This window comes from Berkeleyomyces rouxiae (genome assembly GCF_048999995.1).
Source record: "Berkeleyomyces rouxiae strain 22BRR77 chromosome Unknown BrBRR77_ptg000012l, whole genome shotgun sequence".
Lineage (NCBI taxonomy): Eukaryota > Fungi > Ascomycota > Sordariomycetes > Microascales > Ceratocystidaceae > Berkeleyomyces > Berkeleyomyces rouxiae.
Window position 1 is genome coordinate 1879306 of NW_027396502.1, and position 17875 is coordinate 1897180.

At 48.0% G+C, this 17875-nt stretch overlaps 7 protein-coding genes across 7 annotated transcripts; 4 read left to right on the plus strand and 3 right to left on the minus strand.

Annotated features, from left to right (window-relative positions):
* Nucleotides 1-47: 47 nt before the first annotated feature.
* BROUX77_007839 (uncharacterized protein) lies at nt 48-659 on the plus strand (the record flags this gene model as incomplete). The annotated part of the gene is made up of 3 exons (XM_073752977.1): nt 48-108; nt 397-480; nt 598-659. The coding sequence occupies 3 exons, from the start codon at nt 48-50 to the stop codon at nt 657-659; spliced, it is 207 nt and encodes a 68-aa protein (XP_073602132.1).
* Nucleotides 660-1747: 1088 nt separating this feature from the next.
* BROUX77_007840 (uncharacterized protein) lies at nt 1748-2014 on the plus strand (the record flags this gene model as incomplete). The annotated part of the gene is made up of 1 exon (XM_073752978.1): nt 1748-2014. One exon carries the CDS (start codon nt 1748-1750, stop codon nt 2012-2014), a length of 267 nt encoding a protein of 88 aa, XP_073602133.1.
* Nucleotides 2015-2403: 389 nt separating this feature from the next.
* On the minus strand, nt 2404-3285 carry BROUX77_007841 (uncharacterized protein; the record flags this gene model as incomplete). The annotated part of the gene is made up of 1 exon (XM_073752979.1): nt 2404-3285. The coding sequence occupies one exon, from the start codon at nt 3283-3285 to the stop codon at nt 2404-2406; it is 882 nt and encodes a 293-aa protein (XP_073602134.1).
* A 321-nt stretch (nt 3286-3606) lies between these two features.
* On the minus strand, nt 3607-3996 carry BROUX77_007842 (uncharacterized protein; the record flags this gene model as incomplete). Its single annotated transcript, XM_073752980.1, has 2 exons — nt 3607-3762; nt 3922-3996. The coding sequence occupies 2 exons, from the start codon at nt 3994-3996 to the stop codon at nt 3607-3609; spliced, it is 231 nt and encodes a 76-aa protein (XP_073602135.1).
* Nucleotides 3997-4823: 827 nt separating this feature from the next.
* BROUX77_007843 (uncharacterized protein) lies at nt 4824-6584 on the plus strand (the record flags this gene model as incomplete). Its single annotated transcript, XM_073752981.1, has 3 exons — nt 4824-4860; nt 5664-5932; nt 5991-6584. 3 exons carry the CDS (start codon nt 4824-4826, stop codon nt 6582-6584), a joined length of 900 nt encoding a protein of 299 aa, XP_073602136.1.
* A 210-nt stretch (nt 6585-6794) lies between these two features.
* Nucleotides 6795-10091, minus strand: BROUX77_007844 (uncharacterized protein; the record flags this gene model as incomplete). The annotated part of the gene is made up of 1 exon (XM_073752982.1): nt 6795-10091. The coding sequence occupies one exon, from the start codon at nt 10089-10091 to the stop codon at nt 6795-6797; it is 3297 nt and encodes a 1098-aa protein (XP_073602137.1).
* Nucleotides 10092-15604: 5513 nt separating this feature from the next.
* BROUX77_007845 (uncharacterized protein) lies at nt 15605-17106 on the plus strand (the record flags this gene model as incomplete). The annotated part of the gene is made up of 3 exons (XM_073752983.1): nt 15605-15971; nt 16059-16347; nt 16443-17106. 3 exons carry the CDS (start codon nt 15605-15607, stop codon nt 17104-17106), a joined length of 1320 nt encoding a protein of 439 aa, XP_073602138.1.
* Nucleotides 17107-17875: the final 769 nt, after the last annotated feature.

The window sequence follows — 17875 nt, forward strand, 5'->3', positions numbered from 1 at the left end:
AAACCATATTTCTCCCCATCCTCGATCTATCACACATATCGATCATCATGGAGTCCTCCAAGGTTCCCGTCAAGCTCGTCAAGGTCACCCGCGTTCTCGGCCGCACTGGTATGCTGCTCTTCTATTCGTCGTTAAAAAAATGCATCTCGCCGTCGTCTCGATCGCAACCTCCTCCGAAAGCGCAAGCGCCTGTTATCGATTTGTTATGAAAATAAGCCACAAGCCAAACAACAGCCGCAGTTTGGACGATATGTTTCTGCGGAGCGAATAAGATTATAAGAGGAGGAAATTCGTGGGCGACTTTTTTTTGCGAGGAGAACCCGAACGAGACGACGGAGAAGTGCTGTCGGTTAAATTTCAGAGACCAGTTGTGCTAACTGGACTTTTCTTATTCAGGCTCCCGTGGTGGTGTTACCCAGGTTCGCGTTGAGTTCATGGACGACCAGACCCGTTCCATCATCCGTAACGTTAAGGGACCCGGTACGACTTTATCCTCTTCGAATAGCCTCGAATCAGTTCGACTGCAGAAACGACCAGTATAGGCGTCTCTCCATGTATGACCAGTATCGCTAACATTTATTTTCCTTTTTGGTTTAGTCCGTGAGGATGACATCCTGTGCCTGCTCGAGTCTGAGCGTGAGGCTAGACGGTTGAGATAAGCGGTCTGACGCAGCGTTTAGCGTCAAGTCTTTTCGATGTGTTTTTTTCAATTTTGTACGAAAGTGCTACCACGGTGTGAAGCTTCAGTGACGACCGAGAACTTCGACACACTGGGATGGATATCTTGGGATCAGGAAAGATGGAGCACAGCGAAAGACGGAGGAAAGAAAAATAAAAGCAATCAAAAAGGATAGAAATTGTTTAATCTTTCCAACTCATCCCGTATCACGTCTTTATGATCTTTGCGACGAAAGAAAAACAACAGGAGGCACATTATGACCTATGACAAACCAGAAGTGAGTGGACGTACGTGTGCGGCAGGCCTTGGGCTCTAGTCTTCTTGGCTGTAACGGCCATATCGAGACAAGCCTTTACCAATTAACTGAACATGTGAAGCCAATGAAGCACCTGCATATGAGATGGATGCCTCAAGTGTAAGTGGTGAAGGTGTTAGGTCTACGTCATAAGTATCAACGATCTTTTTGACACAGAAACTTCAAAAATATAACAAATGAGCCCCCGTGATTTTGTATTGCCATTTACAAGTCGCTTCTTGGATCTCTGGACAGCCAAAGCGCAATTCAAACATTTATCCGGTCAGCAATTGTCATTGGAGGGTGAAGATAAGTCAAGGGGCCCCGCAATTACGTGGGCCCAGAGAGAAAAAAAAAAGTTGCTCTTTGCTTGCGAGGTAGTCGCAATCTTGGAAAAAAATCCTGCTATAAAAGCAGCACGCCCATCCAGTTGTCTAACTCCGCTCACTTTCTTTCTCTTCTTTCTCTCTCAACGCGAACAGCACCAGTCGGTAGGTTTACACACAGAACATCTCCCTACACTCATGCGCCCTTTATTTGTTGATATGATGAAGACCAAATGCACATTGTCTGATACACAGTGATGTTTACTATTTTATCACCAAGATCTCTGAAATCAACTACCTCATCCTCATTTTTGTTGCGCCTGTCCGCACGTAAAAATCCAGGTTATGATTCATGTGCTAACATGAATTTCCTCTCAGGTGTCCGCAACCAGCAGCAACACCATCGTTGAAACTCCTTCTTTTCGCCCTCGAGAACCAGGTCTCGCCATGGCCGACAACAACAGCACCTTCACGATACTGTACTTTGCCAACGCAAGCAGCTTTGCTGGACGTGAGTCCGAAGAGCTTCCAGCGCCGCTGGCAGTGACGGAGCTCTTTGTGACCCTGGAAAAGAAGTACCCAGGTATCGGGGATGTTGTGCTGTCATCTTCCATGGTGGCCGTCAATACTGAGTATGTCGACCTGACAGACAAGACGGTGGTGATAAAGGCTGGAGATGAAGTAGGCATAATTCCTCCTGTTAGTTCAGGTTGAAGCGGAGGCTGTTGTGTCAATGATCTTTCGTCTCTTTGTACTTGTAACGATGTTATGCCGTGTAGTTTCATGATAATATATTTCTCTTCACCAACTCTTCTATTCGTGATGCTCACTCAATATATATGAACTAATCGTGCTACACCCTACTTGTTCTTTTATATAGCAAGAGATATCAAAATAATAAACCTGACGATTTTCTTCACACTTGTCTACGAACTTATTCGTGTTGTGAGACCCGAAGCCATCAAGGAGCAAAAGGCGATGGTTACCAACTCGGTATGTACGCATGGGGAAAACCTTCACATTAGAAGAGTATGAATATTTTGTACATGTGGTGGATCGTCAGCATGTGCACTGCAGACATCACCTTCTTTGTTAATACAAAATTATTTGATCATCCGAGAAACTAAGCCAATGAGTTTCAGGACCTCTCTAAAGTCGATCTGTGTTGCTTTAAGAAAGGAATTATAGACATTATCGTTTGCAACAATGTCCGTCAAAACACGAATCCCATCCAGGGCAGACACAATATTATTTGCGGTAGGGCTTGTACTCATCAACATACCCGCCTGAGTCCAGATATTGGAGCTCTTTTCTAAAAGCTGGCCAAGTGGGCTAGCTTCAACATGGCCTACTACCTTGTGCTCGCAAGTCTCTTTGTTCGACGGAGAGAATGTGGTAGATTGGATTCCACTGCTGGTGTTCTCTCGCAGATATTGGGAGAATCTTCGTTTTGCAGATCGGCCAGTAGCGTCTAGTGACGGCGAAGCATCAAGTTCAACAAAAGTTGATGTTGAAGAGACCTCTAAGTGAGTGTTCGCGTCGGATTTCGTACTGTCGGACGAGCTTTTCGGATTTTGGGTTGAGGAGCTTCCGGATGTCAATGATGAAAGACTATCATCAAGTGTGTATTTGAAGGGCTTGCGAGTTGAAAACACGAATGATGATTCTGCTGAAAATTTAAATGCTGAAGATGCAGTTGAAGCTACGGCATAGTTCTCAGGAACAGGTAAAGAAAACAGCTTTGTCTTCAATGAGGAAACTGAATGACATGATTTCGTGTTGCCATGAGTACTAGAAGCAATCAAAGCAGTGCTCAAAATAGCTCCGAAGTTCCCCTCGTCGGTGTCGTTAATGTATTCAGAAAACCCACGCTTGGGCCGTATTGCCAGGCCACTCAGTCCCAAAGTGTCAGTGTTGGGGCTCGGCCTGGTAAGATTTTCGCGGGAAGTTGCCGCCTCAATGGGGTTTTTGCTGGTAATATCCATCGTGTTTTTGAGGAGAAGATGGGCCGTATGTAAAATGCAAATGGGTTGGAAACCAAGTAAAATCGAGATGAACCGAGATGAAATATTTTTCAAATTGCAATATTTTAAGAAAGCAGAAGCAAATCAATCTGAATTTTGTGCGTCAACCAACTCTGCCAGTAGAGGAAGGTGCAGCAAGACCCGCCTCTGCCTGAAATTGCCGACACCAGGAGCAAGATATAATGGGCAGGTGCATCTCGAACGGGCAGGTATCGGGCAACCGGTGTTTATATTAGCCGTTGGCACCTCCGCCTATGCCGAGAATCATATTTGGAGCTCTCTCTACCGGACATCCTTGATGGTAGACTCGGAGTACATCTCGAGCTGTCTGGTTCCCTTTCTGAGAAAATATTCGATGGTTGCAAAGTCACGCTTTTCCAACTTGCGGTACTTATCGAACTCTGCCCGGGCATACTTCTCAAAGTGGGCGCGAGAGTCCTACAAGGCATGTGAGTGAGAACTTGAACACAAGATATGGCGGGCTATTATGGATCAACACAAACAACTTCGTTCGAGAAGGTAGTTTGGATATGCCGCCAACTCCCATGACGAACGACGTCTGCCCAAAAACAAATGGCAAGGTCAGCGGCAACATACCTGCTTTAGACGGGCCGCCCGAAGACATTGGCGGTAGAGACTGAGTACGTCTCGCTGGAGACCAGACAGTCTCATAGCTATTGGTGTATTTGGGTTGGTGCTCTTGTGCTGTGCAGACTCTCGCAAAGTGTGATTTAGTGTTCGAGATAATAAACTTGGTGGTCGTTGTGAATTCTGCCGAGAAAAGTGGGGCGAGAAATAACACCTACAGTGGGTATCAAAAAGTCTCTATCCATCCTAAAACTACACCAAGACTACATCACAGCACTGTAAACTTGATTGGTGTATTTCTCGGCCAAATGAATGTTAATGTGGTCAAATAATATATCAAATGAAAGCTGTGGTTGTGCTGTTTAATAATCTGCACATAACATATGGTGTTCGATGTATTCACATAGCCTTTCTTCCATCAATATCTTGCACCTAGCAATTATGCCCTGGGGGATAGCCTTCCGCGTTTCCTCGGCGCACCTTCGAAGTTTGACCTTTTCGACCTCATTATCCACATGGTCCTTGAGGTGAGAAGGCACTGATTACAATTTGCCCTTTAAAACACTTCAAACAGTCTCGTGGAAGCTTTTATCTAGGAGGTTTGGCGGCTAGCCCATCGCCTCGATTCTATGCTACGTCGACCATCTCATTCTTGACGCCGAGACATGAAACAAGATACCGTAATTGTTGATATTTTCTAGAAATATGATATAAGAGACACTGAAGAAGATGACCTGCAAGACTTTTTGCTCAAAAGTCGTCGTGGTTGAAGGTTGTGTAGGTGTTGGTGAACAAGTCCAGAACCAAGGTGATAGGTTGACCGTCAAGCTTCCAAGATAAAAACTACCACAAGGCCGTTTGAAGTGTTTTAAAGGGCACATTGTAATCAGTGCCTTCTCACCTTAAGGGCCATGTGGATAATGAGGTCGAAAAGGTCAAACTTCGAAGGTGCGCCGAGGAAACGCGGAAGGCTATCCCCCAGGGCATAATTGCTAGGTGCAAGATATTGATGGAAGAAAGGCTATGTGAATACATCGAACACCATATGTTATGTGCAGATTATTAAACAGCACAACCACAGCTTTCATTTGATATATTATTTGACCACATTAACATTCATTTGGCCGAGAAATACACCAATCAAGTTTACAGTGCTGTGATGTAGTCTTGGTGTAGTTTTAGGATGGATAGAGACTTTTTGATACCCACTGTAAATATCGTGGACTCAAATATGGCGTCATTCGACGAGCTATGTATGTTTGTATTTGTTTGAAGAACCTCATACACTGAGTAGTTACTGCAAACAGCTTCACATAGTAGCTGCAATTTCACATTGATACTGTTCGGAATGATGGCCACCAAGAGTAACTACCCCGTTTCTCTTTCTGCCAGTGTGTCAGGGAAAAGGCAATTGCATCATGCTCAACGGACCAATATTTTCCCGATCAACGTTATAGTTAGTTATGTAGCTAGTTCACAGCTCTTTTCGGTTTGTATAAAGTCCAGGCTCTCTGGTACTCTCTCCCAATTTTTTATTCATCCATTGACTCATTCACCTATTCTCTGTTTGGTCGTTGTTATCTTTGCTCTTTCTCTCATTATTCCGCTTCCTGCTGCCCACCACCGCAGAAATACCCTCATTTACTGTATGTATGCAGGTCCTTCTGGACATCCTCCCCAAACCTTTCCTAATATCAACTAGTGACTGCCTCATCTAACCTTCCCCCTCCCGCTCAATTCACGGCGTCTAGTCCGCTTCATTGCCAAGAACGGCAAGACATACTTTGGCAACGCCATTCTCCGGCCTGGTTCAGACGATATCGCCAAAGCCAGTCAAGCCCACATAATCACCGGCGACATCTTCAGCCGGCATGACGTGACCGACGAAATAGCAGACATCCACCTGCTCCTTGTACCATTAGCATCTGAGCAGGTGCGCACTGTACGCTGTATAGGCCTTAACTATTCTAAACACGCACAAGAGGCGAGCATGAAGCTGCCCGAGTACCCGGTGCTCTTTGTACGTCCAGCCCACACCGCCAAGCCATGATCCCTGCTCTGCGACCTGACCAAGCTAGCAGCCATCCCAGCATAAACCACAAACTGCGCTTACCGGCCCAAGAGACTCTATTCCCGTACCTCCTGTAGCGCAGACTGCCGCCGGTGGTCTTGACTACGAATGCGAGCTTGTCGTGGTAATTAGCAAGAGTGGGAGTGATATCTCACCTGCCGCAGCGCTGAATCATGTTTTAGGCTATGCCGTGGGCAACGACGTATCGCACCGCGAGTGGCAGCTGCAGCACGACGGCGGGCAGTGGTGCCACGGCAAGGGCTTTGACGGCTGGGCGCCATTTGGCCCAGGCCTGGTCGCGCCGAGTGTGCTTGCTGACCCGCAGGGTCTACATATCTGGACCAAAGTAAACGGCGCTGTCCTGCAGGACGGAAATACGGCTGATATGGTGTTCAGTGTCAGAGACCTGGTTTCGTTTTTGAGCCGTGGTGTCACGCTGCTAGCCGGTGATATCATCTACACGGGAACACCCTCAGGCGTCGCCTTGGGCCGTAAACCACAACCATGGCTAAAGAATGGAGACGTCGTAGAGGTAGGCCTTCAAGGTGTGGGGACATGTGTGAACAAAGTCGAATGGACATCTAAGCAGGCAAAACTCTAGGAACGTTATGGCACAACTGTGAGGACAACCAAAGTTACAAAATTCTACATTAGAATACACTACCCGCATGCATGCGCTACATCTTCCATTCCGGCTACACATTACCCATGGCAGTAAATCCAATAAAGGGACAAACAAATTCAGTCGCTTCCTAAAGTGACTAACTATGGAATCTCTTAGAAGAGAACAAAGTCCTTTTGCCTAGGCTCGTCACACAAAGTTCTGCCATTGACACCGGCATCCGCCCACGCCGCCATCGAACCCGCCCATCGATGCATTTCCGCCTCCACGTGGATTCACGACTGGGCTGTCCTTGGCGATGTCGTTTGCAACAAAGTATGTCTTGCTTGTATCAATCGTAGCGCTACTAACGGCCCACGCCCATACAAGCTTGTTCTGGGGGTTGCCACCGTGAGTGTCCAGCCGGATCGTCGCTGGATACGGCAGTGAGCCTGGTCTGCGCACCGTGTCCCCTGCAGGCGCTAAAAGTGACGAAGAGGCTCCTAGGTTTGTCCACAGGGCAACTTTGACACGAGTCTGTGCCCAGGTAATCAAGTAGTCAGCATCTGCAATGGGTGCTCCGCCATTCTCATCGGCCAAATTGCCGTCTTCGCTGCCGCCGGTAGAACTGTTAGCTGCGACCAGTGATTGGACATATATTGTGCGGCGGAAGTAGGCGTAAAATCCGTAGTGTTCGGTCTGTAATCCGCGGTCAAAGAGGCGCACCGGCTGTTGCCATAGACGCGGAAATAGGCGGGCATTAGCGGCACTTCCATCGCTCTTTGACTCCGGCAGTGGTAGAGAAATGTTGCGGGTTGGGTTGACAATCGTGCCAGGGTTTTCGCTGCTACCAGAAACGGTAGCGTTATCGTTCATGTCCAACATGCTCATATAGAATGGAGTTGGCTCGCCAGCCTTTTCTTCGGACTTAATGCCGTCAGTGTAGTTACCAAGAAAGGCCATCTCGTCGATGGAAGGCGGCTCAGGTGCCGGTGAAAAGGCGGATCTAACCATGGAAGATTCCGTTGCATTCTCCCAGGCAGTTCTCCACAACTCGTCTGTGCCGTTATCATGCTGAATGTTTAAAGTGACAGTAGGTTGGCTGCCCTGAAATGGCGATACCTGATTTTGCAGCTCCTTTGGAAGACTGCAACTCCAGAGAGTTGAAGGCTCTGTACAGCCGTCATAGGAAACGTCGTTATTAGGCCCAACAATGGTCAAGACACCGGTAGGCATCGGTGGAAAGTTGGTGACATTGACCCAGGTCGAGCTAAGCTCAGGTGACTCGGTAGACTCGCTTGGATTAGAAGACTCAACAGGTTTGGAAGACTCAACGGGCTTGGAAGGCTCGACAAACGAGGTCCTTTCTCTTCCTAGAAGCACGCTAGCAATAATAGAGCCCGTGATAAGAAGTATCAACACCAAAGCCAACAGCATCCACATGCGACGGCGGCGGCGCCCCTCTCTCCCGCCCCTGCCGAAGCACCCTTTAGCTGGAATACATCCTCTACCTCTCCATAAATTACCCAGTTTGCGCGACACTCGGTCTTCCTTTTCATAGCGTTGACGACGTTTTTCGGCCTCTAATCTCTTCTTCTTGTATATATGGATAGCAGCTGCGTCGGGACCATGTCGGGTGGTCTCCCCGCGGCTAAATCGATTAGGGTTGTTGCCTGCTGCTGCAGGTGTGAGCGGAATCTCAGTCATAGCGACACCACTACGAGGAGAAACGAAACCTGCATAGCCTGGTGAAACTGTATCTAGCAATGGAGGACGAGGCGGTGCTATAGGGTGGTCTGGTGGGAGCACAGCTTGGTATCGTACTTGTCGTTGCACAGCGGGTGGCGAGTGCTTCAGAGGTGATTTTTCATTAATTGTAGTCTCTTGTTGAAAGGTAAAGGTTGTGTTGAAGTTGTTTATGTTCGTGACAGTTGTCGTATTGACAGCGTTTATAATTGGCCGGTCACTCGATGCCATGGTAGCCGAGCCTAGAGGCATCATCCCAGATGAGGGGCTCGGCCGTGGTGGCTTAGTACTTGAAGCCAAAGAAGAGTGAGCAGATCCAGGGTGTATAACCACGTCTTCATCAGCCGTTGGAGCTCGGGGCGCCTGGCGTGGATATTGAAATCTTTTCTCCTCTTCTAGTTGCAGCAGACGCTGGTTCTGGCCACGCTTTTCAGAAATGCCTTTATCTTCCCACCAGTTTAATGGTGTACTTCCGGTAGTCTTTTGAGTTAATATAGCAGTAGTTTCTGGAACAGCTCGGTGAGAAACAGTACGGGAGAAAAGCTGGTTGTGAATTATGGGGATGAGCGGCATATCCTGAATATGAGATGTCCTAGATGTAGCTGGGAAGGCGGTCGGGACAGTTTGTTGTTTCGGGAGTGGACTCTCGGCAAGACCATCCAACCAGTAGCTGGCATCTTGGGTATTATGGAAGAGATCTTGAGTACTTTTGGAGTCACCGATGGCCGTATTTAGCGTTTCCTTGGTTGTAGAGCCTGTTGGAAGAGGTTGTATGTGGGTTTCCACACCCGTTGTTATAGGTGCCACTAGGAGCTTCGGCATCGGTTCGGCGTTTCCTTCGGCCAAAGTACGAGGGGAGTCGGGGCCATAGCGGTTAAAGATAGATATTGGATAGCAAGATTCCCTATCTGCAGGGCTGCCGAAGGGCATGTGAAACTGTATCTGGCCATTGGTGACAGTTGGTGTGGGATATAAAGCAACCTGAGATCTATTTTTGATTCTTTGGGCAGGGGAGTATCCTGAAGTGGTAGACACTGGTGTCTTATCAAAGGTGGTCATAGTATCCGGAGTATCAGGGGACCAGACTGACTTTTGTTGAGATGGCGATAGATAAAGTGTAGCTGGCTGTTGACTTGGGTGATTCGCATAGAATCCTTGCATTATTGATGGAGTTTTAGGAGATATGGCATTTGAAGAAGCACTCGTAGAAGCCTTGAGGCTAGTATTCTCTTCAGGCAATATCGGGCGTGGCATCTCTATGCCTATGGGAATATTCCTTTTCTCTGAAGGGGGGAACTCGGGGGTTCGGTCATCATTCGAAATGGGATTCATCCTTGCCTGAGCAGACGAACTGGCAATAGATCGCAGAGCAGCAGCGTCAACGAAGCGCATAATCTGACCATCCCCTCTGTTCTGATAGCCTTCATCCTTTTCGTGCGCCTTGCGAAGTGCTGCCATATCAGTGATCAACCTTATTCCAGCTCTCTCATTTTGCGCCTGCTGTCTCTTCCATGACTTAAGCCGGCTAAGACGATGGATAGACGATCTCGAGAGACGATTCCCAGGTGTCTTTGAAAATTCTGTGTTCCTAGGATGTAGTTCAGATAGTCTAGGGACCAGTTGGACGTTGTCGTCAATTGGAGTGTAGACATCTTCATCCTCCCATTCATCCCATGAATCTTCAGCCTGGGGCGGATGTGGCGAAAGGTTATCTGGGTATCGTCGATCTGTAGTCGGCCGGTTATCAGAAGGGAAGTTCATTCTGAATTCTTGTATATTAACTGGCGTGTATCGGGAGTTTGCGATGGAGAAATCGAGATTTTGGTATACAGAGATGAACAAGGTAAAGAACGTCGGCAAAAATTTTCGACGCAAGAAAAAAGATTTACGACCAAAAGAAGGACTGTATAGATTTGGCAATCTCTAAAAGGAAATGTCACAAGTTTGAAGGTTACTGGTCGGTTCGATAGAAGTGTGAAGACCCAAATAGAAGACAACACACTGGGTGCGTCATTAGAAAAGATAATGAGACCGAACAAAAGCGAGAAGAAGACAACCTCTCGCAGGCAATTAATAGGCAAGGAGAGATAGAAGAAAATGAATAGCCAGACATTATATTATACCTGCCCTTTCACCAACGGTCTCCAGCCGTGGCTTCGGTCCCAGGGCAACCACCACGGCTGTAGCCTCTCACACACATGTTGCATTTCCGGAGCTGAGTATGATTAGTGTTTGTAGAGAAGCGGCACTCATCCTTTCAGTGCCCACAAGCGCTGAATCCAGGGCGTTCTCGCTGGTCATTGGCCGTAGCCCTCGGCAAGGCTTGTCCAGATCGCCATTGTACGGCGGTTGGTTGGCAATTCCCGACGACGTGTGTGGCCTGAGGCGCCGTAATATACAGGTAGGCGATTCTATTGGCCGTTGGCTTTTTATGGGGGCCGCCTGTCAAACAGGGTCCTATTGGCTGGGCTGGGCCTGACCTGCAGGCTGTTGTGGGAACTTGCTTTTGTCTAGTATGGGTCCAGCGTGAGCAGCGCTTATTTTGTTGCTTGTGTTACATTCGGCCATGAGAGTACAAGTAGGATTATCTTGCTGAAGTAGACGGCTCAACTGAACTACGGACACTTGGCCCGGTGTTTTTTGTTGATGGCATTGATATTCGGCCTTGTAAACAACTGAATTATTACTGCTTCACATCTGGTAAGTATCTTGTATGCGTGTGATCTCAGCTTATATTCTGTAAGATCTATGGCCTTTCAAAGCGCTACACATCACATCAAATTTGATGTAGAGTTTAGCAAGGTTCCCCATCAAACACCCTTTACCAAGGCCCATCACTCGTCATCAATCCGCCACCTTTGTCTTGCTTCATTAGAGAATAGGATCAAACTATTCCACTGCACATTTCACGTTGGGATCGTCCTGTCGTGGTATGTTTTGTCTATTTCCCATCTCATATTCACTGCAATTCTTGTCATTGAATCCTTTCCTATTACATTTTTGAGAGCGACGGCAAATATTGGACTGGCAAGCACTACCCCACTTGGCTCATATTTCTTCCCGGGCTCACAGTGTCTATACAACTTCAATTTCAGGAACCACTGAGGCAGGGTTTGCCCACAGACATTAGCATTGAGTTCAGTTGGAGATCGCCTGTCAGATGATTGAGACGATGCGGTACAAGAGAAAATATGATTGGTGTTATTTTAAGCAGGGAAGACAAAAGAACGGAAAAGAAGGCAAAGAAGAGGCACGAACAACCCTGTTATATTTGGATGTCATGCATCAAAACAAAGCAACAAATGCGAGTGCGAGCAACCGTACTCAACATCATACGAATTGGAGACCAAGTACTAATGCATAGATTGGATGTATGTTATGTTGACTACGTGAATATCCATAGTTGTAACTATATAATTGTCTGAGAATGTATACGCCAGCCTGCATGAGTGTCACGGCATTTCCAAACTTCTATTCCAAAAGCACGAAGAACAGGCCAGCACAAAATCAGCAAGGCTAACGCCTATGGCGCACAGGCAAACCAGAGGGAAGACAGATGATGAAAAAAAAAAAAAAAAAAAAAAAAGGCTGGCGAGCTAAGTACTATGTGCACGTAAACGATAACTCACAGCTCTGAATAACTGACAATTAATCAGAATACCAGACACAGAGACACATGTGGATGTTCAAAACCCGCAGAACCAAAGCGACTCACATCGAAATCAGGAATAAAGAGTAAAAAAGAGGAGTGGGGTACCAGCCCCAGACCAAAGCGCCCTGGTTTTTTAACAAAACGGGATACGAAGGCGCTTTGTCCCGAAAGCCAACAAGTTTAGATGATGAACAGAAAGGCCAAGCTCCTGGTAAGGACAAGGGTTGATGTGGACCCTAATCTGTTCCAAAAGGACAGCTCAGCACTTGGACATGAATGGTTGTTCATAGAAGCTTACTTATTAACGGAGGCATAAAAAAGGGGACCGAGAAGAGGACAAGGTGCATGGGGATTATTGACAGGGGACAGCAAGGGGCAGAGAACAAGGAACAGGGGTTAGCGGCCTGGGCTCTTCTTTTCTGCTTCTTTTTCGCTGGCCATAACCCTGATAAGATAAAGTCGAGTCGGTCCACGAGAGGCTCTGTGTTTGACGGCAATCGGTGACAAGAGGTGGCTCGATTCTAGATTCGCCTCTGGAATGGCTTGGCTGCATAGCGTCAAAGTCAACATAATAGACATGCATTCTAGTAGGCCGCCAGCCATGTGTATTGTTAGGACGGACTACAGACGAAATAGTAGAACCTCACAATGGAAGAGTGGCCCCTAAAATTTTAGGCGGTGTGCTGGTAACTAATCTGCAGCCTGTGTGGTCGTCAGAGATCGGCACGGGAATATGCGCCGTCCAGCCAGGCCTTTCTTTGTGTGTGTGTGGTGTGTTTAATGCATGTATGTATTTCGTTACTTGGCATATGCTGGTAACGCCGTTCACTGATTGGCTGTTTGTCATCCGTCAAGCTCTTGAGATCTGTGCACCATTAAACCCTAACGATTGGGGCGCTCCAAGCAGCAACAACAACAACACCAACACAGCATTGTCGCTGTTGCCCATAGCGAATGAGCCCGTCCACCTGCTGTGCTTATTACTTAGCCGAATGCCCATGTGTATTTTCGGAATTGAGAGTCGATATCAGTTCTCCGCTCCTCAGGATTGCATAAAAATCTCGTCTTGCGGGGTGCATCTCCTTCGGTGTGGCAAGGCAAGCCCGGCTTTGCACCCTGTGCAGCGTTATCTCATCTCCATGCCCATCTCAGATAACACATAGTTGACTGGTTACGAGGATAGACATACATAACAGGCCGGCCCCGGAGTTCTACCTGGAGCGTCTCTGAATCCATCTCTCTCTCGACTACTTATATGCCTGCTTTTCCCTCTGACTAGCGTTTACAAGCACTTGCACCATGTATTAGTTATTGATAACTTAGCCTACCCCCTATTATTCATCTCCAGCTTTTCCATCTTTGCTGTTCTTGGGTTTTTTGTTCTTTATTTGTCTCCCTTGCGTCAAGCCATTCGATCTGCTCTATTGCTACTTGGTCTCTAGGTAAGTCGGTCAATCAATTGCAAGGCTGAGCGTCAAAGAAGACACATGTGAATATCGGCCTTCTCATCAGAGGGACAGCCACACGTGGCGGGACATTTACCGTCGCCTTCTGCCTGCTTGTTTTCCACATCCGTCGATTCTCGTTCGTTTTGCCCGCACACGCCATCCTCGATCCCATTCCATCTTCGTCTTGGCTGAATTGCAGCCAGCCAGCGTTACAAGCACACGCACGAAAAAGCCAGCAAGCCAAACTTGTGCTAATCTCCCTTTTCCTTGCGCCAGCTATCATTGGCCAATCAGAGCGCGTCCTTCCGGCCCCACCTAGTGGCTCTTTTCAAATCGTCAAAAAGTAAAATAACTAGCCTTGAGCTCTTCCCACCAAGCAGGCAAAGGAGACCTTCAAAGCCCTTTGAGCGTTCGCCACTCCCATTTCTCATGTGAGCCCGCTGTCCTCTTGCCACGATTTTCCCAGATTCTCTTGCATCCCGACGCACGAATCATCGACGGCCAATCGACGCATCGACTCGACTCCTGTCCAATTCCACTGCCATCGTACCGCATTGCCTCGTCGCTCCTATCACGACTCTTCTGCCTCCCCTTTGGTGTGCGAAGTGTGCTGCTTCCCGCCGGTCAGCTCGGGCCCGATCTCGACATCCCCTTCTATACACAGAACCCCGCAAAAGCCCGTCCGCTAGGTGGCCCGCAAGAGCCATCCAGTAGCCGGCCCATCAGTCGTCAATCTGGCGTCTCCTCTGTCTTCCGCCTCCTCCTCGTCCTTTGCCGACCGCCCGGCACAGTCTCACTCCCGAAGGCGGTCCTCGGTCGGACAATCTGCGGCACCGTCTGGGCGAAACTCGCGCCCACTCCACACACTGCAGGTCGACAATCGCGCCAACATTGTGGCCTCGGCACTGTCGCCCATTCCTGGTATGTTATGTTGCAAGAATCTGTATGCAACGATTTCCCCGTGCTTGCCTCCCTGCGATGGTTCATAATATTCTGTTGCCCTCCCCTCCTTGCTGTGTCAATTTTTGACATGTTCACCATCCCATGCCTGCTGGATCTGGCCAAGTCTAAGGAAGACTGAGGGAGGATTCCAGCGGCCAAAGGTCGAACAAGCTAGGCCCCCTCTCACTTCCTTCACGTCCTGCACCCCCCTGCCAAATCTTCTTGGAGAGCGAGAGGCCTAGTCCAAGTTCCAAGTTGGCTTGGCCAGTGGCCAGTGCCACTCACTGTGCACTGCTCTACTGCTTGAGTTTCCTGCTGGATGACTGTTGCTTTAGTGCTTGTTTTTGGATTTTAACTTTGCTTCGCCCTGCCTTCCTTCCCTCGTCCCCACGCGCCAGCTGTCCACATCACAATCTGCTATTCTGGCTTTCCTTGATACCGGCTTCCTTTCCCTCTCCTCTCCTCTCCCCCAATTCGCCAATTTTCATCCATTTTTCTCTCTCCACACTGGTATCGACAACAAAAACACACTGTTCTGCGTTGTAGCCGCCAAAAAATCCCGCGATCGTGTGAACACATTACCGCTTTCGTCCCCCGTTGCTGAATTTGTCGCAAACACAACACCAATCACCAATTGCTCCTACTGCCACCTGGGCTCCGTGTCAAGCCATACACCGTCATCTTCGCTGCCGGCAAAATTACACAAGCACTGCCAAACCTGTGCATTAGATCCAGGAAAAGCGAAAGCTACACACATTCGCTCAACACATCTTTCTGATTTCGCTGTTACGCCCCCCTCCACTTCCCAAGCAATCGTTTCTCACCACTGGCGAGCGTATCACAAGCCAGACACCTCGTTTTTAACTTAGACTGCCGACTACGGCTTCCCTGATGCTTACTATCCTTCGTCTCGTATCCCCACAACCTACATCTTTCACGACTCTCACTTCTGTTCCCGCAGAAATCCCCTTGCAACCCCAACACACGAGTCGACCTAGAACACCTCGATTGTGAGAAGACGTCACCTGAGCAACATAGCAAAAGCCAGCTGCTACTAGTGATGGAAGGCCTTGGTCATTGATACTGCATACCATTATTTCATTTCTTTTGCACATTTTCCCGTCTGATTTAGCACGGCTGAAAATATAGCCACCATCTCTCGCTATTTCTTCCCACAACGTCTTAAACTAACACCGTTTTCTATTCTTAATAAAGGAACTCCAGTCGTTGGTATGTCTTTATCACGGAGTCCTTCACCCGCACCGGGAGGCGGCTGGTCTAGCCCCGGTCTCGACATAAACACCAGCGGCCGTTCTAGCCCCAACAAGGACTCACCTGTGTGGTCTGATTCTCCCACTATGCGTGCCTCGCCCGCTTCATTCAACCAGGGCTTCTTTACACGCCACATGCGGAAGCTGTCTAGCAGTCTGCCTAGATTTAACCACGAAATCTCTTATGCTGAACGTGAAAAGGCGGGACGCAACGGCCGTTGGTCTCCAGGCGGCGGTGGCTTTCTGTCCCGTCTAAGTCGGAGAACCAAGTCGAGATTGTTATTCGTTCTATCCATCGTTATGCTGGTGTGGCTATGGAACGGTACTCGTAAGTTTACACTGTCCCCGAGATTAAGAAATGTAGCTCGCGTACTGCTTTCTTCCAAAGTTGGGATTCCATTCTAATAAATTACAGCTCTCTATTATCACTTCCGTAAAAATAGCTACCTTGGGGGTGGTGACAAGTTCGTCATTGTCATTGGTTCCAATGTTGGCGGTGGTGTCATGGAATGGAAAGGTGCCCGTGAATGGGCCATTGAGAGAGACAGTCTTCGCAACAAGAAGAAGTATGTTCGCCGCTTCGGATACAACCTTGAAATTGCAGACATGAAGACCCGCAAGAAGTATGCTCATGAGTGGCGTGAAAGCTGGGAAAAGGTCGACTTCATTCGTAACGCGATGCGCAAGTACCCCAACGCTGAGTGGTAAGTCAAATATTATTTACGCCTAGGCCCTATCGTAACATTTGGGCCAAGACTTGAAATCTTTGTTTTTACACAGCAGCTACTAACAGTAATAGGTTCTGGTGGGTCGATCTGAACACCTACATCATGGAGCCCAAGGTTTCTCTGCAGAAGCATCTATTCAATAACCTCGACAAGTACATTTACCGCGACATCAACCAATACAACCCGCTCAACATTACCCACCCCTTCACCGATGAATACCTTGACGTTGAGGACCGCAGCTTGAACGGTGATGGAAAGCTCGAGTCTATCAACATGATTCTAGCGCAGGACTGCTCGGGCTTCAATCTAGGATCCTTCTTCATTCGCCGTGGTCCATGGGCTGATCGCTTGCTTGACGTGTGGTGGGATCCTGTGCTCTACGAGCAGAAGCACATGGCCTGGGAGCACAAGGAGCAAGATGCTCTGGAGCAACTGTACACAACACAACCGTGGGTGCGCAAGCATGTTGCCTTTGTCCCGCAGCGTATGATCAACAGCTTCCCTACTGGTGCCTGCGGTGACGCAGTCTCTGGCGATCAAATTCATTACGACCAGAAGGACCGCGATTTCCTGATCAACATGGCTGGTTGTGAATGGGGCCGGGATTGCTGGGGCGAGATGTACAACTACCGCGAGCTGAGCTACTACCTGAACCGCAGCATATGGGAGCGGTTCAAGGAGGACCTGGTTGCGGTGGTGTGGTACAAGTTGACGGGCCAAAAGGTGAAGCTGTAGGCTCTTCGGGTTGTTTTGTCTACGATTACAATGTGTATCTTTTCTTACTTTTCATGCTCTTGTCTTCTTTTTTTTCATCTTTTGTCACTTCTACTTGACATGACCTTTTTTTTCTTTTCCCCTCTTCTGTTCTTCGCTTCTTCAAAGCAGCCGTTGACTTGACCCCTCCTCCTTTTCTTTGATATTTTACAGAGACTACTTCTTTTTGTTCATTTCTTACATTTGCCCTTTTTCATGAACTAGCTGCTCTAACGTGATGTACCGTTCTATTAGATATGTTGCACAAATGGAGGGGCGTCCGAGCTGAATTTGACCCAAAACTGATTTGGGCAACTATCTCAGAATGTGTGTAACCTGTGTCTTGAGATGGTGGGTCCAGTGACTAGTATATATTCTTTTCATTATAAAGGGAAACTGGAGCTTAGCAACTTTTTGATTTTTTATTGGCTCTCTGAGTCGCAAATTATCTCCTAGAACATACCTCGTTAGTGGTGCCATATTTCTGGGTGCATCTGCAGTCAACATTGAGTTGATAAAGTGATTTTGGAAAGCAAGCTTGCGGTTGCTTCTTGATATATCTAACCATAGCTATGGCCCATTTGTATCTACCAGTATAGCACATGACAAGGCCAAGAAAGAGCCACCATTACATATACGGCACAACAGTCTCTCGGCATCTTGGCGTGATGCATCTACATGCGTCAACGATGACACAACTCCATCTCCTTGTATGCTCGGCATGTGTCAAGCGGATGGTTTTTTGAAAGAA